At 39.9% G+C, this 26,975-nt stretch overlaps 1 protein-coding gene across 2 annotated transcripts in view; it reads right to left on the bottom strand.

The window, feature by feature from the left end:
* Positions 1-19,200: 19,200 nt before the first annotated feature.
* EPHA4 (EPH receptor A4) overlaps positions 19,201-26,975 on the bottom strand; it is a 157,938-nt gene continuing 150,163 nt past the window's right edge. For both annotated transcript variants that reach the window (XM_008259229.4, XM_002712496.5), the window contains exons 17-18: positions 25,755-26,679; positions 19,201-21,676 (exon numbers count right to left, since the gene is read on the bottom strand). Coding sequence is in view for 1 of the 2 variants with exons in the window: in XM_002712496.5 (XP_002712542.1) it covers positions 26,565-26,679 (115 nt within the window). In the remaining variant the exon portion in view is untranslated. The remainder of the gene's footprint in view (positions 21,677-25,754; positions 26,680-26,975) is intronic.

Genomic DNA, 26,975 nt, shown 5'->3' with positions numbered 1-26,975 from the left:
CCACAGAGGGTTTGAACAGAATAGAAAGGTACAGGAAGAGAAAATTCTCAGTCTCTTCTTGAGCTGGGACATCCATCCTCTCCTGCCCTCAGATTTCAGAGCTCCTGGTCCTCAGTCTTCTACACACCAGCATCCAGATCAGAGACAATGAAGTCTATACTGGAGGCCGAGGATCGAGCTTGCTCTGTGCCTGCGCCTTTTCAGTCTCAGGGTGCCGGCCGCACAGAATCTCCCGCATACCCGGATGTGTGGGCACATAGCTGTTCCTGCAGCTCACACTCAAGCAGGGACCTTGTCACCTTTGTGAGTCCAGGTCGAGCACTGAGCCCAAACAGAGGAGTTACACAACAAATGGTAAATGGACAAGTGAAAGAATGAAATTAAATCACATTCGAGTGATCGTATTTGATCTCTGTTTTCCTCTTGGTTGGGTGAGATGAAGGAAAGGAGAATGGGTAGGGGTCAAAGCAGCAGCAGTAGTTGAGGTTGGGCTTCGCAGGAGTGGTGCTGGGGCTCAGGCAGCCTGGCTCACTCCCCAGCCAGGCTGGGCTGGAGCTTGAGTGAGAGCTATTTTTGTTAAGGTGCAATTCTTCCAATTGCTAGAGTTGAGCAACAAGGGGAGTCTCTTTATTATTACTTTTCTGTCTCCATAGCACTTTGGGTTTCATGCTTTACAACTATTAATTATTTATTCCTCCAGGCACTCTGGAGAGATCTTACAGACCAGGAAACACGCAGAGCAAGATCAAGTGCCTTGCCAGGCCTGCAGAGCGCTTCAGTGAGAGCAAGGAAGCTGGGCTTCGAAGTTCCACTGCTGTACTCAGTTCCCCACGGCCCTCTCATCAGTCTTTTCTGTTAGAGGTGAAGAAGCACTGCCTGACTTCCAGAAGCCATCAAAGACTTGAATCCACTCACTTGTGCTTAATCATAATTGAAGACCTTCAGAAAATGACTTTAGCCTTTGAAAGTAATTTAAGGTGAGAAAAAGGAAAAAGAAGCATTTAAGTATAGAATGCTGTCTTGACTCAATTTTCCCTTTTTTATGAAGTGGTGACCGGGGTGAGGCAAGATTTTATTAAATGCACCATTTTGAACCTTGAGGATATTTGATACTTTGATCTATCTATCAACAGGGCAGGCAGTGAGGGCTCAGCAAACAAGAACTTAAGGAAGATTTTTGGATTTTTAGACTTTTCATAATTTCAGATGGGCCTTGAGGCTTTTTGGTGCCATAGGCACCTCCAATCTCCACTGTGTCTCTTTCAACTCTGACGCTACCCACTGGGGTATTCAGGGAGTCCTAGGCCAAGCCCCATATGCCCCTGGCAAGATCACATTTGCCACAGCCACAGCAACACCCATTTCGCCCCTGCAAACTGACTTAGAACAATCTTTGGAAATAGCAAGAAGCAGAGCTTCTTAGGTTTCTTCCCCTAAAAGGCAATTCTAGCTAACCAGATTATTTTTTGCCTTCTCTGCTTACCTTAACCACTTCCTGAAGCTCTAGATTTCCTCTTTCTCATGATTTTATGCACTTCTATCCTTTTGTGCCCTAGAGTCTCTTGATCTGAGCACATTTCCTACCACTTTCTTGTCTACCCCCCCTCCCCCGTTCTTCTATTTGTACTCTTTGAACTCTTGTACTCTGTTGTATTCTTTTACCCATCAAGTTCTTGAATCTTAACTTTTCTTCCATGTGGGTCTTACTCTAACCAGAGTATGGCCATGGTCTGATAGCTCTACTCTAACAGCCTTCAACAGCAATGATGATATTTTTACTGCCCCCATGCACCTTGGAATGTGAGGTAGAATCTTACCAGCTCTGCTTGGCTACTTCTGTACAACTTCTTGCCCCTCCTTTCTCAAGCACACGGGCTTCTCTGAGCCACGTTTACCAGGTACCTCTTTATCAGGTGCCACATTCATCACTACCTCTCCTTATTGTGTTCATTTCATAAAAAAGTGCAATCAGGCTCCCATATTCATTGAAAATGTTAGGACCAAGACTTTCTTGTGAAAATTACACCTGTCTCTGTCATCAGTTTTGATAAACTTCAATATCTTACAAATTAATTTACCTTCTCATATTCCTATCACTTCAAACAATCTTTCCTTCAGTTCACCTTAGCCACCAACTTTCATGACCTTAATGACCTAGATCTCATAATTTCCCATGTATTAGTCTATTTTTGCATTGCTAAAACAAAATACCAGAGGCTGAGTACTTACAAAGAACATAAGGAGGCTGAAAGTCCAACCACCAATGCACTATTGCACCAGCTCTTGTGAGGGCTCCCTGGCTGCATCCCATGATGGTGGATGACATAGTGGGTGGAGCCATTGTGAGAGATCATATGGGAAACACAGAGCTAGAGAGTGGAGAGGGGTTGGTTTTGCTCTTTTTTTTCTTTTTTATGATTTATTTATTTTGAAAGTTAGAATTACAGACAGGGAGAGGAGAAGAGAGAGAGAGAGAGAGAAAGAGAGAGAGGGAGAGAGAGAATCTTCCATCTGCTGGTTTACTTCCAGGTCTTCCACGTGGGTGCAGGGGCCCAATCACTTGGGTTATCGTCTGCTGCTTTCCCAGGCATATTAGCAGGGAGCTGGATCAGAAGTGGAGCAGCCAGGATTCAAACTAGTGTCCAGATGGGATACCAGCACTGCAGGCAGAGGCTTAATCTTCTGTGCCACAGCACTGGCCCCTAAGATCCACCTTTTGAAGAGAAGAGTGTTGGAGAGTCTTCACACGTTTTTTAAAACCACCATATCATTTTACAGATAAGGAGCTTGATGTAAACAGGGGTCAAATAATTTGCTTGTTGACACACAGTCTCAAGTGTGAAAGGATTTAATTTCTTGCTCACATATAGTCTTGAGCAGTGGATATTTCTTAAAGGTTTGTAACTCAAAATCTGAATATGCTTCCATTTTATGCCCTATCCTCTTCAACACACAACTTTCAAGGCTGACGTTTTTGCCTGCATCAGCCCTGAAAGGGAAAGCAGAGAATAAAACATGGGCTTTTTAAATCACATAATATTATTTCTATTCAAATCTTCTTGGCTAGAACTCAATCACATGACCACAACCACCTGCAGGGATTATGGGGAAATGTAGCCTAGCTGTGCACTTAAGAGGCTGGCAGTCTCCAAGACTCACAGATCGCATGCTCATAACTGTAACCACTGTGATGTGAACACTTTGAGGTTGTGGCGAATGGTGTCTGATGGTGAAGCAGACAGAATCCGAGCAGCTTCAACAAATAGATACTTTGTAACATTTTAGAATGAAAGTACAAAAACCGTATTGTATACCTTTGGAGTGTTGCAACAGTTGTTTAAAAACTATTCTCGGCCGGCGCCCTGGCTCACTAGGCTAATCCTCCACCTTGCGGCACCGGCACACCGGGTTCTAGTCCTGGTCGGGGCGCCGGATTCTGTCCCGGTTGCCCCTCTTCCAGGCCAGCTCTCTGCTGTGGCCAGGGAGTGCAGTGGAGGGTGGTCCAAGTGCTTGGGCCCTGCACCCTATGGGAGACCAGGAGAAGCACCTGGCTCCTGCCTTCAGATCAGCACGGTGTGCTGGCTGCAGCGTGCCGGTCGCGGCGGCCATTGGAGGGTGAACCAACGGCAAAAGGAAGACCTTTCTTTTTTTTTTTATTAATTTATTTTTATTTTTTTAAACTTTTATTTAATGAATATAAATTTAGTCATTAATTTTTTTAAATTTATTTAATGAGCATAAATTTCCAGCTTGTGGACCACAATAGCCTCCTCCCCGCCCCCCCCCGCCCCGTGTCTTCTCTCCCATCCACAACGCTCCCCTCTCCCACTCCCTCTCCCCTTCCGCTTCACATCACAATTAATTTTCAATTATCTTTATATACAGAAGATCAATTTAGCGTATGTTAAGTAAAGATTACCACATTTTGCTCCCACAAAGAAACATAAAGTGTAAAATACTATTTGAGTACTAGTTATAGCATTAATTAAACACCTAAGAGTAATTGTGTATTAATTACAGAGCTCAACCAATAGTTTTAAGTAGAATATAAAATGCATCTTTTGCATTGTTGTGGCTTCCCCCCAACCTCCCTCCCTCCCGTGGCCCTCCCCTCACCCACTTCCTCTCCCCTCCCCCCCCTTCATCACGTTTCATTTTCGGTTACCTTCATATACTGAAGATCAATTTAGTATATACTAAGCAGGGATTTCAACAGGTTGCACTCACACAACTGAACCAGGTATAGGGTATTGTTCGACTAGTAGTGTTGTTTTTGAGTTTCATAGTTAAACACATTAAGGACAGAGATCCTGCGAGGGGAGCATGAACCCAGTGACTCCCGTTGTTGATTTAACAATTGGCACTCTTATTTATGACGTCAGCAATCACCCAAGACTCTTGCTATGAGCTGTCTAGGCTATGGAAGCCCCTTGAGTTCACCAACTCTGAATTTGTTTAGTCAAGGCCATATCACAGTGGAGGTTCCTTCCTCCCTTCAGAGAAAGGCGCCTCTCTCCTTGATGGCCTGATCCTTCTGCTGGAGTGTTGTTCACCAGGATCCTTCATTTAGATTGTTTTTTGCCACCATGTCATGGCTTTCCATGCCTGAGAGACTCTCATGGACCTTTTAGTCAGATCCGAATGTCCCAAGGGTTGATTCTGAGACAGGAGTGCTGTTTTGGGCATTTGCCATTCTATGAGTCTGCTGTGTGACCTGCTTCCCCCGCAGGATCATTCTCAACCCTTTTGATTCTATCTTTCATTATTTGCTTATACTGGTCTTATCTGTGTAATCTCTTCGACACTTACCCTATCTTTTGGATCAGTTGTGTATTAATATTTGTCTCTTTACCAAAAGGAAGACCTTTCTCTCTGTCTCTCTCTCTCACTGTCCACTCTGCCTGTCAAAAATAATAATAAAAAACAAAGATTTATAAAAAAAAAAACAGAAACTATTCTCACTTTTTCATTTGTTTCTGACTAAAATCATCACTGGATGTGCATATCCACTCTACTATATGTTTAAAGGTAAGTTTTCTAGACCACACGATCTATAAATCCTTAGTTGCAGACCAAACCTCTTCTTTCATCATCAAAACACCCACATAAGATTCATATGAAGTTTTATTTTAGAATTTTTCTACAAAATGAATTCAATTCTCCACTTCATGTACGTGACAATAATGTCCAAAGTCTGTGGATGCCAATGGATCTGTGCCAGTTTCTTGGTTTGTTCAGGAGTTGAGCATCCCTCAGAGACTACCCCCAGGGATTTCCAAGATCCCAGGCACAGTCACATCAGGTGTAGCTGCACCTTGTTGTGCTCAGCAGTAAGTACACTCTGGTTCCTCACCAAGGCACCAGGTACTCTGTTTTAGGCAAGAGGCCTCTGGAGACGTATTATTTCACCATGCTTATCAGTTCCGCCCTGGTGGCTACTCTAAACCCTGGGAGTGCCAAAACTGAACCATAATCTCTGACATTATCTGAACCCAGAACCTCATGGAGTACTTCATGACCCCCTATATTCATTTTCTGGATTTACCACTTGTGGTAGATTATGATATTATTCAGGAAATATTTACCTCTTTCCCTCTGCCTCAAGAAAATGGAATATATCCTCACCCATTGACGTTTGTCCTAGTCACGTAACTTGCTTTAACCTCATGACAAATGGAATGTACTCCCCCACCCCCATCTCTTGATCTTGAGCTTGACTATTGACTTGTTTGGACTTTTTTTTTTTTTGTCTACTTTTTTTTTTTTTAAAGTATCTTGAACTTTATATAGCATATGTTGAGAAATATAATTTACATTTTTTAATTTTTATTTTTTAACTTGAATTTTCACCAACCTTTTGAAATTCCTTGGTATGTAGATTCTTAGTGTTTATTCGTAGATGGTTAGCTCACTAGATCAAGGTCATGCCCAGACACTAGCACTTTAAGTCAGCACAGGAAGTAATTCTCCTGCCATTGGTCTGGTCCATCAGATATTTACATTGCTAGATTAGGTGATCTTTTTTTTTTAACTTTTATTTAATGAATATAAATTTCCAAAGTACGGCTTATGGATTACAATGGCTTCCCCCCCATATCGTCTCTCCCACCCGCATCCCTCCCCTTTCCCACTCCCTCTCCCCTTCCATTCACATGAGGATTCATTTTCGATTCTCTTTATATACAGAAGATCAGTTTAGCATACATTAAGTAAAGATTTCAACAGTTTGCTCCCACACAAACATAAAGTGAAAAATAATAGATGATTTTTAAAATGATGATGAAATCAGATCAGACCTATTGTCATGTTTAATCCCAGTGAGAGTCAAGTTGGGAATTGATAATTTCTTCTTCTTTTTTTTTTTTTTTTTTTACAGAAGATCAGTTTAGTATACATTAAGTAAAGATTTCAACAGTTTGCACCCCCATAGAAACACAAAGTGAAATATACTGTTTGAGTACTCGTTATAGCATTAAGTCTCAATGTACAGCACATTAAGGACAGAGATCCTACATGAGGAGTAAGTGCACAGTGACTCCTGTTGTTGACTTTACAAATTGACACTCCTGTTTATGGCATCAGTAATCTCCCTATGCACCAGTCATGAGTTTCCAAGGCTATGGAAGCCTTTTGAGTTCACCGACTCTTATCTTGTTTAGACAAGGTCATATTCAAAGTGGAGGTTCTCTCCTCCCTTCAGAGAAAGGTACCTCCTTCTTTGAAGACCTGTTCTTTCCACTGGGATCTCACTCACAGAGATCTTTCATTTAGGGTTTTTTTTTTTTTTTTTTTTTTTTTTTTTTTTTCAGAGTGTCTTGGCTTTCCATGCCTGAAATACTCTCATGGGCTTTTCAGCCAGATCAGAATGCCTTTAGGGCTGATTCTGAGGCCAGAGTTCTGTTTAGGACATCCACCATTCTATGAGTCTGCTGAGTATCTCGCTTCCCATGTTGGATCACTCTCCCCTTTAATTATTCTATCAGTTAGTATTAGCAGGTACTAGACTTGTTTATGTGCTTCCTTTGACTCTTAGTCCTTTCATTTTGATCAATTTCATTGATCACTTGGACTGGTGAGATGGCATTGGTACATGCCACCTTGATGGGATTAAATTGGAGTCCCCTGGCATGTTTCTAACTCTACCATTTGGGGCAAGTCAGCTTGAGCATGTCCCAAATTGTACATCTCTTCCCTCTCTTATTCCTACTCTTATGTTTGACTTGTTTGGACTTTTTAACGACACACACAGGAACTTGAAATGTCCATACCAGGTTTAGCTGAACCTACCACTCTCCTATTTTTGCCATGAGAAAAACATACCTTATGTAATGTCTGGTCCAAGAGGAATAAGAGACCCATGGAATATGGCTAGACTTGACCTGAAGGACTGAAATATGTAAATCTGGCCTATATCATCTGAGTGCCAGCTAACCTGCAAGTATATGGGAGAAAAATAAATTCTTATTGCTGCACACTTTATTTTAGGGTATTTTGTATGCAATTATTATATGGCAATTGCTGATAGGGTTGTGTACCATCTTCAAGCCAGTACCTTAGACTGACCAGATGGTAGACATCAATTCCTCCATTCCAATGTCCTTCCATCCCCTTAGACACTCCAGGACCAAGTCAATCAACATGAAACAGAGGCTTGCATTCCATGTGTGCTCTTCTGGGATGTGTTGATGCATTTAGCCAATAGTGCCCAGCGCATGTTCCTCATGAGTCAGTCTGTAGAATTTCTTAAAAATGGAAAGAAAGCTTTGGAACAAGTTTTTACTACCGTCCTACAAATTCAGGCTTAATATTTCCTTTTAGGGAGAAGTTTACTAAAGTTTTCTCTATTTAATTAAGCTCTCTTGAATCATAGGTCTTTTCCGTAAGTGAACACACTGCTCAGGGTTATTGATATCTTTGCTAGCCAATGTTTTACAAAGAAGGCATTTATTTCAGGAATGAACACTTAATTTGGATGAATTTTAATAGCCACAGTGTTTGATTCTGATGAAAATGTTTACGAGCAGAGTTTCTGCTTTGGAACTATTTGTTTCTATTATTTTGACAGAAACAAAATTCGGTTGGTTGTTGTTTGGGATATGAACTTGTTCTCTAAGCATTTTAGCATGAAGTTCAGGCAGGCAGTCACAATAATTCTTCTTCAAATAAACGGGACCTGCCATTTTTCTATTCATTACCTGAATAAGAAAAGTTTAGCCAGCGAAAGAATTTGCAAAATGCTACATCATAAAAACCCTGAAGTAAATCACAAAAAATTACTGCATTGTAAATATTTTGGCAAAGGTTTGGGCAATCTTTTCTTTCTGTAAATACTTGTCTTCATGGCAAAGAAAATTAAAAGAAAAAGGAGAAAATGGCATTGCCTCACTCATATTGGAACAGCAATTGCTATTAAGTTCAGCAAAATCACATTGTATGCTTTATGAGGTATACATAAGGTGGAAGAGTGGAGTGAAATTTCATGCAAACACATTAGGAAACATAAAAGTGACTTATGTAATTAAATCATTTTTTAATCATCAAAATTGAAAATAAGAGAAAACAACTGCTGAAGAATTCCAGGGTCAATCAGCTAAATAAACTAAAGTCATTCAGTCAACTAGCATTGATTGGATTTTGGCAAGATGGAATTGACTTTGCTCCAACTCCACCCACTTCACGAACTAATTAAAAGAGCACATCAGTGACATCTTCAATCAGCTAAGAAAGATAAGTGGATTCAAAGCAATCAGCTGTAAAACTCTGTCAAGAATAGCAATAGATCCTCAAAGAACTTTAGACAGCTTTCGGAAAGTTACTTTTGTCAATCAGAAGAACAAAACTCAGAGCCATGTGCTTGTAATTTGGAGGGACCTTTATGGACAAAGTGGTTGACTTACAAGGAAAAAGAATAGCACACAGCAGCAGAGCATATGTTAGCATCCAAGATCTCACACAGTTTCAGCCTACCTACACACCCATCAAGCAAAAGTCATAAAAATGCTTGGATCTGAATGGCTTGAAGGGTCATCGGGCAAATCATTTAAAATGTCTAGAAATGTACAAGTCCCTATAGTCCTTAAGTGTAATAGAAGAATATTAGATTACCTTTTGCAAGGAGCACTGTCTGTAGATCGGAAAAATACCTTGCATTGTGAGTGTCTCATTCTTTTTACCATCCAAAGTACCAAAGAACATTGTATTCATTTTTGAATAAAGGAATGGATAAAAGCATGACTTTCAGTTCATTTAATGCACTAGAAAGGTTTTTTTTTCTCTGTGTTCCCATTCTTAAAGTACTATAAGTCCATTTTCTTAATGAAAGATGTCTATCTATTCAAATTTCTGTTCTATCAACAATCCTAAGTAAAAGATTCAGGGAAAAAATCTAAAAATAGAAATTTCTACCTTTAATGCTTGGATGAAAGGGGGAGGAGAGGAGGAGGAGGAAGAAAACAACAAAGAGAAAAGACAGAGTGACACAAGAAGAGACTGCTTCTAACACGATGTTAAGTTTTCAGGTTGACTTGATTTAGCCTGAACGTCATTTCTTTATTTTATCTCACTCTCTTTTTCTCTTTCTCCCTTCTGACCTTAATGTCTTCAATTTATGACCCACATCTTCACATTTGTACTTAGGATTACAGTTCTTTGTATGTGTGAAAATAGTTTCACAAAAATATTCTCAAAAAGAGAGTAAACTTCTATTAAATATCTCAACTCAGTGATTGTAGGGTTGCACTGGGGGACAATCAGGACAGCTGGGACAATAGGACATCAGATGTCTCAGAAAAGCATCCCTTACCCACCAGCATGGAAGTACTTCAATGTGGTAGTAACTGCAATAACAGATCCAGTACATGACTGTTAAATGCCAGGGCTGCTTTCTTCTGAGTGTCTGTGCATAAACCTCTTGCCCTGATAAACTCAGTTATAGAAACCAAGGAATTTGAAGCATATACTGAACTTCCAAGCCGAAAGCTGTTATAGATTATGAAGCCCAAGTCCTTGTTTTAGAATAGGGAGTCATATGTGACATTCTTGTGTGCACAAATCTATTTGTGGCAGTTTGGGCCACTGTCTTCTTAAAAAAAAAATCAAACAGGGTAGCTATTACATTTAGCAGATTTTCTATCACTTTGATCTACAGCCAGGGGAAAATCAATTTCAGGTCATTGACTATAGTCTTACTTAAAATGTGGGATGTTATTGGTTCTCATGAAAACACAAATTTCCCCTACAACCCATTCCTCCATCAAGACACTTGGGCAGATAACAATGATTAGCAATTTATACCAGAAGAACTGCTGAAACTCATGGAGAACAATGCCTTTGCAAGTCTTCTTTGGAAATGCTATAGGAAATTAACCAAAGACCACATTGCCCTCCAGTTCTATGTTCACTCCTGTGAAAGACTTGATATTATAGAAAGTGCATCATCTTTGGCAGCAGACAGATATGACACAAATCTCAGCACAACCATTTTCTTGCAGTAAAACTTGGAAAAATATATAATCTATTTAATTCTCATTTTCCACAACTGTCAAATAGGAGCAGTGATACTTGCAGCCTGATTGTTGTGAAAATGAAATAGAATAAGAAATCCATGTGTAACCTATAAGTAACCAACCTCATCTGCCTGTGGCTATGATAATCTTAGATTTTCTTTCCCTGTCCAGACTACTATGGTCTGGATTCTCTGCAAGCATCTGCTGGTAAAGAGCTTCCTCCATGTCCTCTGAGAATCTCCCAAAATCCTGCCTCCTATTTAGTCCAGAACACACCTGTCAGATCCCCTTGACCCTCCTATGACAATCCTTATGAGAAGCTTGACGGCAGCTACTTTCCAGGTGGGGTCTCACCCCCTCCCCCATGATCCTATCATGAGCTTGCCACTCAACCTAATTTTGTAAATCATAGTTGGGAAAGGATTAGGGAGGGTTTTGTTTACCCCAAATGCAGCTGAAGTTTAGAGACTCAGAATAACTTATGAGGGCTATCTTCCTGTATATTTAGATTCCCTCAGTAGGTCAACACCCTGTGTATCTCCAGTCTACCTCCTTGCAAAGAGCCCACCGACTCTCATCCACCAAAATACTCAACACATTCCATTCCTCGAGTTCGAGGCCAGCTTCACTATTTCACTACCCCAACTGGGGTGTCATAAAAGAAAAATGTCTTTCTCTGCAGCAATCCAAGGGCCAGCTTGTGTCCAGAACCAGGTGATTAACAGTGATTTATTTGCCTCTCATTGAGATAAAAACATCACTACATATCGCCCTGGGTATGTAGGCCTAAACATGACATTCATAAGAGTCAAAGGGATATTTCTGACCTATTCATATTTAATAACACCATATGTAGGTAGTTCAGTCTAAGTGACTAAAACCAAAGGCCTGGAACTCAAGAGCATGACTGTGGGGAGCAACTCGGACTAGACTAAGTTACTGGAATTAAGACTTATTCTATGCATCTGCTCTCCCACAATATGGCGCTGGGGAGGAGTAAACAGCTTCTACGCAGCTGCCTCCAGTTCGACCAATAACCTGCAGGAGCTGATCCTGCTCCTGATTGGAGGAGAGCAGCGTGCTCGGCGTGTGGGTAGCAGAGTTGGGATTGGTGGAAGAGGACTATAAAGGAGGAGAGAGACAACATGCACCAGGAACATCTAAGGGGAACATCTGGATAACATCTGAGCAGCCCCCCGAGAGAGCCGGCCGGCGGTGTGCAGCTCCCCCGCGGAAGTGGGGAAAGTGGCAGGGGGAGCCGCCCTTCCACGGAGGTGGAAGGGACGGCACCCAACCCGGGAAGAACCAGCAGCAAACTCAGGAAGGGCCGAGCAGACAAAAGAACAGCGCAGGGTCTAGTGTCATTCCTCCGCGAAGAGGGGGAGCGACACATGACAATGTACATACATTGCTCTTTTCATGGCCGGTCTCAAATTCTGACCTGTGAGTAAAAGCTCAGCTTCGTACAACACTTGAACCCACACCCCCACCTTCACACATACAAACATCCATGCATAGATGTGTGAGCATGCACATAATCAATAAAAGACATGGAAGGGATCCAAAGGCAAATCATAACTTTATCCTAAAAATCAGAAACTTTTTACAAACCCATAAATGGCAAGGTTTCAGCTTAAAACATTTTTTACTTCCTATTCCTGTGTAATATTTGCAGCCATTGTTATTCATTATTATTAGACTAAGTATGATGCAGTACTAGTAACTTATAATAACTAAAAAAATTAAATGGATATCAGATACTGAATCTTATGCGATATCTTAAGAAAAAGAAAAGTAAAATATGACTAAAGTTGCAGGACATGAAGATAAAGAGTTTCCATTTCCTAAGTGTTTATTACAATGCACCTAATCACTACCAACTGCTTTTTAAAAATGATTTATTTATTTGAAATGCAGAGTGATAGAGAAGAAGACAAGGACACATATAGACACGCATACACACACACACACACAGAGGAATAGAGAGAGAGAGAGATCTTTTCATCTGCTGGTTTATTCCCCAAATGCCCATAACAGTTGGATCTGGGCCAGATCAGTATTAGGAGCCAGCAATCTGGATTTCCTATGTGGGTGGCAGGGACTTGTGTGCTTGGATCATCATCTACTGCCTCCAAGTTTGATTGGCAGAACACTGGATGAGAAATAGAGATGGAACTCAATCCAATCCCAGGTACTCAGATATAAGACACAGGCATCCCAAGTGGCACTTAACTCATTGTGCCAAAACACCCACAAAATTTACCAGTTGTTTACGCTCACATAGCAACCTTAAATGTCAAACGTAATTCCCTTTTTATTTATGAGGAAATGAAACAGTGGTGGAGCTAGAATTTATGCCCAACCATTGACATAAAAGCCACCGATCTTTCTATTTTTCCTCCACACATTCTTTGATCTGCCCAGTACTTGGACAGATAAAATATGATCGTGAGGAACATAATGTTAGTGATGATGAAGAAAAAACAAAGAGTGAAGACAAGGGATTTTAATAGCCTTGTGATGATTCACATATTTAATGTAAAAATGTATGCTAAAAGTATTTCCCTTTCCTTTAACTTCAATGCAATAAAAATGAATCCTAAGAATTCATTTATTCATTCATTCATGCATGCAGGTAAGTCAGCCACAGAAGCTACCCTGGCAACTATGGCTTTAAGCATGGAAATACAGGTTAAAAAAAGATAAGATTTCAGGTATTGTTGATCCTGAAGGATGAATGGACAGTGAGCATGCAGACACAGTGTATAAAAAGGCAAAATAGCAAAGGGAAGACATCAAGTTCTGTAAAGACTTTGTACATTTTGAAAATTGTAGCTTAATAGTGATGTTCATACTCTAAAGATCAGTTTCCTTATTTGTGTCTTCAAAATGATAAAAGTATCATTTTGTAAATGTAAGTTGTTGGAGCTATAGAGAATTAGTACTTAGTGCAATTCTTCATCCTTGGTAGAGATGTCTTGTTCATATGAGGTTGGACCAGGGTGACAGAAAAATTGCTTCCCACACCATGGAAGAGAAAACTCAAGTTTCACTGTACTTGGACTTCTGAACCAGTCCTGTGTCAAGAGTTTACTCTGGTTTACACTCAGTAGGATAACTTTAACTGGGGACAGGTCAGTTGCACTGAAATGACACTGAAATGAAAGAGCAAACGTGGGTCTTCAACTTAAAACTACTACATGCTATTGAGAAGAGAACCAAAGGAGAATGAATGTTGGATGCGTTACCAGTGAAAGCCCAAGGCAGAAGACTAGAAAGTTAAAAACTGACTGTGAGGACGATGCAGAGATAGTGGAGATGCAAAATCAGAAAACTTGTCTGTCAACTTCAGATATGAATCATTACTGATGAAGCAAATGCTGTTTCTAGCGCCAAGGAAGTTTGCATCAAGGAAAAATGTTTATTACAATAGTTCAGGTTTTAACTTCAGCTGTCTTATAAATAGCCAGGCCATAGCTAATAAAGAGGCAATTTATGAGTGCCTCCTCATTTTACAAATGAGAATTTGTTTTGATTCTGCAAGTTCCTGGCCATTTTGAAGGAGGGGAAAGTGAACTCAATTAAACCTTAACTGAGTGGTAAATGAGGTGGTGATTCTCTTATGTCATCCACAAGATAATGTAAAAGCAAGAACCTCCAGGGCAATTAGCCCCCTGAGAGACTCTAATATTTCACTAACTCACAGAAATAAATTCTCAGCAATTTGAAAAATACAAACTCTATTAATTGCAGTGTTCACCTGCCCATATAAAAATTGTTTCACATGAATGTGTTTTTTGTCTTTTTCTATCAAGTATTTCTTGAACTTCTTCACAACTTTCAGCCCCTCACATTTGCCTCTGGCTGATTTTAAATTATGCTAATTGGAAGAGGGAAAATGCTAGTAATGGAATAAAATGGAACACTATTTCTTATAGCATCTGGTGCAATCTGAGCCATTTAAAAGTGCATCTTATGGGATAGAGATATGAATAAGCAATGCCAGTCTGATTACAAACAACATGGGTCTCATTAGAATATGTCAATCTGATTGCTAGGTAGTGATACACTGCAGATTACTAGGCCATAATTGCCTCTAACATATTATGTGTATAATATATAGTTTCTCTGGGTATATGTTAAAGCTACTTTCTCTCATAGCTATCTTTTGAAGCTCCTTACAAAGCAATGTCTATATTCTACTAAGTTGATTTTAGCTGGGTCCTTGGGTCCTAATTCTATTTTCTTCTAAGTATTCATCAAGTTTTCTGCAGCAGTGCTGTAAACAAAGAATTATGTCCAGGGTGATTGCCAGAAATAAGATATGTCAGGGATCTATTACCCACTCAACTGGGAGCAGTCAATGGCTCAAGGCACTTCCTCCAAAGGGAAAGGGTAAAATAACTGAGGCAAAGCCCACAATATAGCCAAAGTCTTAATTAGGTTGTTGATTTAAGTGTGTGGTGCATTATTTCATTGTCAAAATCCATTTGGTTCTTTACGATGACTAGAAGAATCCAGACATCTTAGTGCAGGTCAAGACTTTGGCACTTCCAATGTAGTTCATGATATACGACCTCCTGTACAGGCTCTGGGAGCAGGATGCTCAGACTTTCCAGTGACACAGTCTTGCCAGCCTCGCCCTGCAGCTCACATGGTCTTTCCCCAACCAGCACCACAGTCCCTAGACCCTCTCCATGCAATATGCCAAGTCTCCTTTCAGCTGTAGGTCTGGATATGGATAAGTACTTGGAAATGGAAGTCATGGTGATCTGAGATTCAGGAAACTTGAACTCCTTCTATTGACCTTGGAGCTTAAAAAACATTAAATAGCCTTGCCTCTCTTCAAGTTTTCTCATGTGAAACTACAGCAAGGATTTCTAAAATGTGTTTCGGTGAACTTTGATTCTAAGGAGATGTGGAAAGGATTTAATTTTCTTTTTTTTAAGATTTATTTATTTATTTGAAAGGCAGGGTACAGAGAGGTGAGGTAGAGAGAGAGAGAGAAAGTCTTCCACCCGCTGGCCCACTCCCCAAGTAGCCACAATGGCCAGAGCTGTGCTAATCTGAAGCCAGGAGCCAGGAGCTTCCTCTGGGTCTCCCATATGGGGGCAGAGGCCCAAGGACCTGGGCCATCTTCCACTGCCATCCCAGTTCACAGCAGAGAGTTGGATCACAAGTGGAGTAGCTGGGACTTGAACTGGCACCCATATGGATGCCAGCACTGCAGACAGTGGCTTCACGCACTACGCCACAGCACATTAATTTTCAAATGTGTTTGGAAAATGCTAGATTTAACTGGAAAAATTGTTTCTTTATTGAGGTGCTTGTCAGAGTCTTTAATATGCCAGTGTGTTTTATGAACCTCCAAAAAGGGACAGTGAAATGCACCACTGCTCATCAGTCTTATTTGGCCATGGAACCCTTCCTGCCTCAACTTATCATCCAATGAATAATACTCATCCACACCTTACAAATCTAATGCTGTATGTAAATGTTTACCCATTCTCTATAGTACTACAGTTGGAAAGCTTCACTCATTCATCGTGGCCTAACTAGTGCATGTAGACATCTGTGTTGATAGATCCTGCTTTCCATAGCAGTCTTCCATAGATTAGATATCACCGAATTCTCACAATACCCTGACAAAATAGGGAACACCAATTATTCCCATTTTAAAGATGAATAAGCTGAGTATCAGAGAGGTTGTACACAAGATGACCAGCTAGAAAGTAGTCAAGGAAAGGTCTACTTGAAGCTGTTTATTACATCATGTTCTGTCTTTACCTCGGATAATTTTCCTCTTGTCTTGAGAGCCATCTTTTGTTTCTTTTTGGTTAATAACTAGACTCTTTTTTGTCACAGGCCCTCATCAAAGTGAAGAATGGCATGTGAAAAGTGCTGTCCTTGGCTTTTATGCTCAAGGAATAAAAACGATAATTAAAGAAAATCACTACCTCTTCCCCGACTATACATCAGACTGTGGTATCTTAGTGATAATAGATTACACTCTGCTTTTAGCGACAAGTAGAATGTGGAGGTTAATTCTTACAAAATACAGTGTGTTAGATGCACATTGTACTTAAGTTATGGTTTGTTCCACTAAAGCTTACCAAAAACAATCAGCATGACAAATCAGTAAAAAATAAGACACCCATGAACAGAATAGGCAAACAGTGTTTCGGGATGAATGCAATGGCGTATATGCCTGTGAGTGATCATGTGTAACAATGTCACTGGCTGGAACACACTCACCTGACAAATTGTTTAATCAGATAGGATGGAGCAATTTGGGTTCATCATACAACCTGTTAGTGTGTTGTAGAAGTTAGGAACAAATTGATGGAACCTCACTACCTGTGTTAAAATCCCCAATTCCTATTAACAGGGTGTCCTCAAATTACCTATCTAACCTCTCCATGCCTTGGTGTTCTCATGTACAAAATGAGGATGGGAGTATCTCTGTCATAGGCTGTTTGAGAATTTAGGTAAACAGAACTTTTTGTCATAGCTGGAAGATGGTGCTCAAACATGCCAAAAGGAAAGGAATGAAAGTCTTTAGCCTGGTCTCTAGTTCCGATTGTCATGAAGCTTCAGAACCAATGGCTTGCCCATCTGACAGGGTTCATGGAGCTGAGGAATCAGATGTGGGGTGGCTTTGTGTATTCCACTGTATCTTTGTTTTCGTGGAAAAAAGTAATGCTTCACATATCTTGCCAAGGATCAGGATTAAGTATATACTCCCTTAGCCCTTCTCTTCTCCAAGGAGATTCAGTGACTAAGGCAATTTAAACCCCAAAAGGCATTGTGTATAAACAGATTGTGACTAAAAAAATCACAGATATCTGGGATGCAAAAAGGAAAATTCAATCCTAAAACATCTGGATGGAGGATGGGAATGCAAGACTGAGCACTCTCATGTTTCTCTAGAAGTCTTGGAAATGACCTTAGATGTGTTCGTGGGAAACAACAAAGCTTCTAGATGCACTGACATTTCCAGCATACTTTCCGTGACCTCCCATAGGTGCCCGATTCTCCTTTGTAGTTGTGCTAAAGACTGGCTAGCTGTTCTACAAGTTCAAGTCCTCTTCGTACGCACAGAAGACATTTCCTAGCTTCCTAGCATTTATGCTTGACCATGTAATTGGTTTCTGGCCATTATGATGAGGAGTAGGAACAGAAGTCCTTTACAATCCTGGCCCTAAAGCTTTGCCACACAGTCTACATTCTTTTCTCCTCACAGGTAACCTTGGCTGTATGGCTGTATCATAGGAGGGAAGGAGCTTGGATCCATTATTCAGCAGTTGAAAAGTTGCCAAGAAGTTCTTCTGGGTCTTCATTAGGTTTTGATGAGAGCTAGAAGTAAACTTCCCATCTGTTAAACCCTGGTGAACATTCAGTCATTTATTACAGAAGCTACCATTCATTACTCCAAATAATATAAAATCTCATATTAAACTGCATGGAAATCAACCTCAAAATTACTGGTAAGATTGCTTGTGGTGATTGATACCATTCTCCTAGCTCATTATAGAAAATGTAGGAAAAATACATTATTGGTTAACTTTCTGTCTTGCTAAACAAGGAGCAGGCGGGGGAACTGTACCTTTCAAATCATGAATATGCTGCCAACTAACCTATCTCTTGATATAACTGATTTTAGAGAGTAGTTCAAGTAAGAAATAAACATGAAATGCAAAATATGACCCAGATTCTGAAATTCTGTTATTTCAAGACCAAAGCACTAAATGTTATGTCCCTGGTCCTTTGAAGCAAAGTGCTCTTAAGAACTTTAAATAGTTTACTGAAATAAATCTTTTTAAAGTGATTTATTTATTTATTTAAAGTAGCCAGAACTCAAGCCAAGCACTCTGATATAGGAATGGGGGCATGCAACGCTTAAGCCCATGCACCGTAATGCACACCCTCTATAATGAATGTCGAGCCTGGCTTTCAAAAGTTAAATTGATCAAATAACATAAGGACAATAGATTTTAAATTGTGGTCTTTAATGGTTTTATAAACCAAATCAACTTTTAATTTGAGGAAATTTTCTGAAATGTCCTCATCAAAATGCATACACAGTTGTGATCATCAAAATTTGTCAGTGCTATGTACCATCTAGGACCTCTTGGAGCTCCAACGCTCCCGTAAGTTTCCATAAACTCCAGGTTAAAAGACCTTGGTAGGGATGGTAGATGGGGCTTGGATCAATGACAAAGACGTAAAACAGTACACAGTTAGGGATGGTACAGAAGAAAGTTTGTACCATCAGAAAGGCTACTGAGAATAACTAACCATTTGTTGAATTCTGGCTACATGCTACCGCGCTAAACATTTTCGTATGTTTAATTTTTGTATAAAAATCTGTTGGCATGGTTATTAGTTATATACACAAAGAAGTGGGCAGAGGAAACTTAGGAGACTTGGCCTAGACTGCATAAATAGTAAGTGGTAGAGCATGAATTCCAACCCAGGTCCATAATCTTAACTACAATGGGACACAGGATCTTGGAGACTGAAAGCTGTATTCTCAAGGGTGGGGGCCACTTGGAAATTAATGCTTTTTACTCTCCGAATAAGTCTGCTCAGCTGGAATTGAAGATTTTGTGTTTGAATCAAGTGACAACCAATAAGAAATTCAGAAATATCATAAATGACAAAGATTATTGAAAAGAGACAACGAGATTCCAGGTTTGTATACGGCAACTACTTTATTATATTCAAATGCAAACTCTTTGCATTTAGTTTGCTATTTTACAATTTTACAAACTAGGTATAAAAGACCATAAATAAATGACATAAGTTATGTGTACCTAAAGTTCATGAAGGGAAGAAAAATACCTGGACAAATTAAAACAAAATAGAAAATCTATGTCTAACTCAAGAGATAGCTCAAATTTTGGAACATGTATGAACCAAACAAATGCTCTGTTAATTTCTTTTTCAGTATGAACTAAATTATAATATGCCTTATACATTCTGATTTTAACCACAGTCCTTGCATATTCCAACATACTTGGAGTGATACAAAAAAATAAATGCACTCTTCAGTGTGTATTGATGCTTGATGTTGCTTGGACAATGTTAAATAAGTGAAAATATTGCTTCTAGAATTTTCCTTTACGGGTCAAAATTTAAGTGTCTTCAGACAAATATTGAGGCTCTACGTGTGTATGGATTAATACACATATCCTTCACAGATTGAATACATGGTCTCAGAACACACACACCAGCAGTGTAGTGAGCACAATCTTTCTTTAAAATAATAACTTTTTTAAACACACCAGAACATTTCATTCTTAGGATTGCCAAAAAATAAGTTGGGGCCAGTAGACACATGGTGAAGCTACTTGATTCGGTGCAGGAGAACAGCTTCAAGCTGCTTAGTAGAAGATCTGAGTATGATCTGGTAATCTAGCTCACTTGGTTGGCTCATGGGCTAGTTACAGACCCTGAAGTTGGCCTCCTACCCCTGACTCTGGGAAAGATGATCTGCTTGGAGATTCAACCTCTTTTCTTTATACATATTTTTTAGGCATTAATGCATAGGCACATCCCTTTAAAAATATATTAAGGTCCCCCAAAAGGGGTGAATGAACTTTGTCATTTGGGCATAGTTATGAGAATACAATGCCACACACCCTGTCAGAATGTAATAAATATTTATTGATGATTTTCTCTACTTACTCAACAATACATGACTCAGAATTGTTTTTTTCCCCATTTTTCCCTGATTTGATGTTATAGCTTATTTAAATGGCCATAGTTTCTGCAACCACAGCTTAGGCAGCCACTTAGATTATGGAAAATGGCAGTATGTTGGCTGGAGTTTGGTACACAGATCATTTCAATACTGAAATCTTCACACTACAGAACTCAGATTCTAGAAGGCTGATATACTTTTGAGGGTTACAGGAGTTCACTGCATATTAGTTACAGAACTTTCCATGTAACTTGGGATCCTGAAATTACTTGAGGCCATTCCATCCCAACTACATAAACCCCAAGAGTCACTGGCATGTATTTTTCTGTGACATTGGGAGACAAAGTATTAATCCAGGACACATTATCTCAAAGCTGACACACATATCCACGTTCATCTCCAAAAAGTATACGAATTGCATATATTTGTTCGCATTCAACAAGTCCATTTATGCAGGAAAACAAAGGCTACTTGTACTCCATATGGGGTTACCAAACAAATTCCATCCCCTTCTCTGTCTCCATCAAGAAACTGGTGATTCAGATGAGTTCAATCAGAATTCATGATTTTGATGACGGGTTGCCACCTGGATGGATTTATATTCTAAAATTACTTCCACCATTAAGGTGAAATTGCCTCTGTCCAAAGCTGTGGAATTACTTATTAAGGTTAGTGTGGCAGCTACAAAATATACTTATAGATACAGACTATTTAACACTTCTGGGTTGTCTTTCCAAGGGGACAGGCATGGTCTCCAGGCCTACTATACCACGTGGCTCTTCATCTTGGAATTGGTAAGAAACCAGAACTCTCCAGGTGTAGCATTCCACAACATTCACAGGCAGTTCTAAGCATGAGGTTATAATCGCACACACGCACACACACACGCGCGTACACACACACTCACACCTATGTACACACATCAAAAGAGATAGTCAGCTCATATTTAGTCTAGGAAAAAAATATATTTATATCACTGCAATGGCACACCCTGGGTAAAATGTTACTTCAGCAATGCATATCATAGGCAGCTCATGGAACTGGCTTTGTTTTGTGTGGTGGCACCTGACCTGGTGTCCATGAAACCTGTAGCCTTTGGTCACTAGCTGCCACCCCAATGCAGCAGTGACGTACAGGAATGAACTATGGAAATACATATAAATAAAACCACAAGGAGTTCGGGAACAAGGGCTCTGCAGAGCTGGTGCTGCAAGACAGTACATTCCTCAGTGCAACTGGAGAACAGATGCTGAACCTTCAACGTTTGCTGTTTCTTTCACTGGGAACAAGGAGTTGAGAATCATACACTTATTCTTCTCAGGTGTAGGTGCTGGTCATCAGTGTCTTTGCCCCAGAACTGATGAAACATGTCCAGGAGGAACTGAGGAGGGTGTGTTCTGTTTTCTTCCATGGGCTTTGTAATCAACAGGAAGGGCTGTGAGGCCAAGACAGAAGAATCTACTCCCTGCAGAAAACAAGAACAAGACTTCAGACAAAATACCAATTGATATTGCCAGCCAATTGTTAACCAATATTGCTAGAAAGAACTCAGGTTCCTAGATGTTGGTATGTCTCAGTGAAAGCAGTTCAGGAGAGAGATCACCAATTCTTAACTTTCCTCCCCCGAAAAATAATAAATATACAAACAAACAAAACAGTTTACAAATCTGAATCCGACACTATTTTTATTCCTATCACATGGGTAGGCAGTTAAAACACAGAGGCTGAGGAATCTGCCAAAAGTCACACATTCTGAAATAGAGAAGCTGGGATTAGAACTCTCCAAGTTTGAGTCTACACTCATGATGCTGAGGTCTCTCTTTGAAATGAAAATCCTGAATTTGTTTTGTTTCACAATCCAGCGATAGTCAACAATTATTGAAAATCACGCAAACTAAAAGATAAAAAGCACTAGGTGTGTCTCTTAAAAGGAAAGTAACCTCTAGGAGCTTAGAGTCTCTAACTTAGAGAAGGATCCATACAATCTGCATGTGAATAGACAGGCAAGCGACTTCCTGGGCTCAAACCTCCCCCGCCACAAGTGATCAGCCATAACCTAGAGTCCTAGACCATGGTCTAGAAATCAGCAAGACTGGCACAAAACAAGGGGATCACTGTGCCTCCTCATTGTCTTCTCATTTATCAACTAATCAACTTAAGCAAAAAGAAGCAATTTCCCTTCTTTTGTTTGTGACAAATGACCTTTGTGATTGCTTCCCGGACTCTGTCTCCCTCCACAGGGGCCACGTTTAGCCACTGGTGGCACCAAATGATTAAGACCAAAAGGCATCTTTACGGATGATTTTGCTTATTTTATCAAACCAATTACTTGCATGTGCGTGTGTTTATTATTTAGAGAATAATAAAATTTAAATTGATTGCGGTAAATGACCACATTTCTACTTGTAGAAAACATTTTAATTTATTTGGAAGAGAAAGAAATAAAAATTTCTCATAAATTATCCTGATAGAAATTTTTTAACAATATAAAATGAGAGATGTGGGTTGGGGGAATTCAGTCTCTTCAAGGAACCACTTGTCAGCACTAATGCTGTTCATTTTGACAATTAACAAAAAATGAAAGATCAGATTACTTTTTCCAAAGATTTCCTCTCTAGAAATAAGCAAATCTTTCAAATGTAGTTTTTGAAACCTGATTGTGCAGGCATTTCATTAGGTAGGCATGTATTTAGATGAAAGATGAGGAAAATATGAAAATGACCTTAAAATCCTAGAGTATATAACCAACACTTGCGGACAGGTCAACTTTTTGATGTTTTGTTTTTGCTACTAGAAACGCTATACTTAGAAGAAAAAAAAAAGTGATCTCACAAACGTATTTATACTCCTTCAGTCGGCCAAACTCCTTCTTCACTTAATGCCTGAATATAAATACATATTACATAGATATATGAATAATACTAAGTGGGCCATTTTGGGATTTGAAAATGATTGGATGCTTGAAGTGAGAAATGTGGTCATGTGAATGTTTTTTATCAAGTTGACGCCAGAATAAGGTAAGCCCTTTCTTCTCCTTTAAACTTAAGCAACTCCTTAATCATGGGAAATTTCTTGAATTCCCAGGCCAAAGCATGAGATCACAAGTTAAAATTTATATGGCTACATCAACACAGAATTTTTCCTACAGTCATGAAGGTATGTCTTTACCATCCAGTGCCTTCATTGCAATGGAGTTTTACGTCTGTGTGCCATTGTCTTTCCAATTATAAGTTTCATAAATGTTATGGCTTGATACTACATGTTTGTCTTACAGGAATAATTTGTTAGGTCTACCACCTTCTGTATAGTTACCCCCAAACTCTCATAAATCCTTTTAGTGTGAAGAAGCGTCATTCGTGTGGCCCTCTGCCATTGAACTTCATTTCACCCTGATCTGATGCATTAGGATATAACATTTGGGATCACAAATGAAAGATGGATGAGTAACACTTGGGCTGGCGTGGTGGAAGATTACACCTGTGGAGCACACTGCGTTTTACATCAGAGTGCTTCACATCACTTAGCGCAACACTGTGTGTTAGCAAAGGTGTTATTTTTGAGATATCATTATCTTTAATTTACAGGTGGAGGAACAGAGTTGTAAAAAACAAACTGGTGCAAATTTCTCTGTGTCAACATTTCAGTTGCTTTTGAATCCATATTTGTCCAGATGCCAGAGTCAGGCTCCACACCCTGGGAAACAATGCAGCATTTCTATTGTTCTCACATTTCTCTGAGTGGAGATCATAAACACTTTTACTGTTACTGAGCATAATTTTAGGCACTTAGAAAGTAGTTTTTCCTGTTTACACTGACCTTGACTCTGCTACATGAGTATACTAAAACTGGTAAGATTCAGTGGTATTTGAAAGAGATAAAATTTCATATCCCACCACTCCTTTAATCCTCACCTGATATTGCATTTATGGCAATACCTGTTGAGCTGTAACAAGGGGACTCCAACATAGTGCATAATGTTAGCTTGTTAGGATACTTTAGAATTGACAACTCTTTCTCTAGAACCGTTCTGCTTTGAATACGTTCAATGAGTAGAAAAATACCTGAAGTCTTAAGTGGTTAACTTTAAGAAAGCCAAACTTAATTATTCAACATGTAAAAGGTAATGTTCTGATATAACTTAAAATAGAATGCCATGATGCTCTCTTATTGGAGACTGAAAACAAAATACTCCATAGTTCTGCTGAAGGAAACAATATTAATAATTTTTAAAACAGCAAGCAAAACTTACATTTGTCAACTTTAATATGTGCATATCCCTTAACACCTAGACTTCAGCAAAAGTGCAGATAAAACAAAAAACTGTAAGTCATTTTAAAAACAAATTTTACATGCCTTGCGAACAGAAAAGCTTTTACAACCAATGTTGCAAAAAAGGTTTTTACTAAAGTGTCATGATTTGACAGCATCAAATTTAGCATTCCTTGCTCTGTAAGAAAGAGCTTTCAGGATAAAACAAAAGAAAAAAAGGTCATTAAAATCAGTCAAGCTCTTGTTTAAAGATGATAAAAATGGAAGAGTTAAAAAGAAGAAAAAAATGTTCAAACTTTCTGAGTCTAAAGTTAGGCCCTTTGTCTCTAGGAATAAATAAAATCATTTAATTCAATTGTTTCAGGAAGAAAATTCACAGACCAAATAGAGACTTTGGGCTTATGGTCAGAAAGCACATTTTTAAACAGGTCACAAATGAAGAATTCAAAGTGAGTTCCGAGTCTCACCACTGACATTTTGTTAAATCCTCTTTGGTCCCTTTTGTCTACTACAGGACAGAAAATGAGACTGATGGAAGGGACTTCCCAATCAAAGCAAACTCTGCAAAGCACACAGGGCATGTGACCCCACAAGATTAGGCAGCATGTTCCTGAGGTTACTCCATTGCCCCCAGAAAATGCTAAGCACATGTGGCATGACTGAAAGGCACCAAAGGACAAGAGCAACCCATCCTCCAAACCTGACCTCATCTAACCCACGTTTCACTTTTTCCTGGGAGAACAGCAGAGGAGCCATACTGCTATTTTAACTCCTCTCCTGTCATTAGGAAAGGGCTGTCGAGGCTGGCATCCTGGCTCAGCGGGTTAAGCTGAGGCCTTTAGATGCTGGCATCCCATATGAACACTGATTTGTGTCCCAGCGGCTCCACCTCTAATCCAGTACCCTGCTAATGTGCCTTAGAAAGCAGCAGAAGGTGGCCCAAGTACTTGGGCCCTTGAGACCTGTGTGGGAGACCCAGATGGAGTTCCAGGCTCCTGGCTTCAGCCTGGCCCAACCCTGGTTGTTGTGGCCACTTGGAGAGTGAACCAGCAGATGGAAGATCTCTGTATCTCTCCTCTTTTCCCTTTAACTCCACCTTTCAAATAAATAAATAACCTTAAAAAAAAAAAAAAAAAGGACTGAAATCCTGAAACAAAAAACCAAAACTACCCAGTAGATATCATAGAATAATGTTCCGTGTTCCAAATGAGATCAAGTTTGCAAGAAGAAATAATTCATTGAAAAAATATTCACTCTTGGTTCTTCTGACTCACCTTGCAGGTGAAGGGTTCCATCTCCAAAGCAGGGAAGCGTGGAGGTTCCCCATCCAAGATTGTCACAGCCCACTATCCATAAGGTAGTTACGATAAGTTTGTAGAGTCCCAAAACAAGACTTTATATGGCACAGCCTCAGGCCCAAAGAAAACAAGCCTCATTTGTCCAGTTAGGAGTTTACAGGGCTTGGGTTTCTGTGTATATATCTTTAAGATGCATTTCTGTTTCTTCCTAACCCCGCCTGTCACAGCAATCCACCAGGTGGCCCGGGCACTGAACAGGCCACATGGAGGAGGAGCCACGCATGCTATTTCCACCCAGGTTCTTTTCCACGGTATGAGCCAAGCCTTCAAAGCTACAGCCAAGTCCTTCAGCAATGTTGCTGGGCATGGTCTTCATTCCAGTGAAAGAGAGATGACTGTAATTTATGCCACAAACAGAACTGACGGTTGTAATTCCAAATGCAGAGAGGATCAAGAGCATCTCCGAGCAGCTCAGTGTCTGGCAGCAAAGACAGCATCAGAACCGGGAGGCAGTGCCCTATTTATATAGGTCCATGTATTTTACAGACGGATGATGGACAGAAGCACTTCTGAGAAACAATTTGTTCCAGGTCTGATTCCAATGACTGCCTGTCATTTCTGTAAGCCCCACAGTCTCAGCAATCTGTACACCAAGCAATGCTGCAGATTTTTTTTTTCCTTTAATTTCAGAGGGCGAAGACGAAGTAAAAAAAGTGCAGTTCTTCAATTAAAGTGCATGGATGAGGTAAACTAATTTCAAGAGTTTTGAGTTTGTTCAGTACTGGCTCAGACAGGAACCATTCTGCCATGCATCTGCTGCATTTGGGTCCGCATCGCCTGGACACTGCTCAAGATCTTATTCTGGTGGGTGATAGCTGTGATGCCAATTCTTGACAGGTCACTGTACAGAGGGTGAAAAAAAGAGGGGCAGACAAAGTCAGGAGGGCTGAGTATGGCTTTTTCCCAGCTGCATGCAGACACACATTTGAATCAGCCACAATTAATACAGCACAACAAGGCAGGTGTATTACAATGTTTACTAAAGCAATTTAATGCAACAATGTAGGCGCTTCAAAGAGTCTGTGTAAAATTACACTCAATCAAAATGAGAGGCATTCCAGTTTTTTGTTTGTTTGTTTAAATGAGTAGGATGATTATGCAGCTCAAAGCAAAAAAGAAAAATACTATTAAATCTAG

This window comes from Oryctolagus cuniculus, chromosome 3 (genome assembly GCF_964237555.1).
Source record: "Oryctolagus cuniculus chromosome 3, mOryCun1.1, whole genome shotgun sequence".
Taxonomy (NCBI): domain Eukaryota; kingdom Metazoa; phylum Chordata; class Mammalia; order Lagomorpha; family Leporidae; genus Oryctolagus; species Oryctolagus cuniculus.
This window is presented reverse-complemented; position numbering and strand designations above follow the sequence as displayed.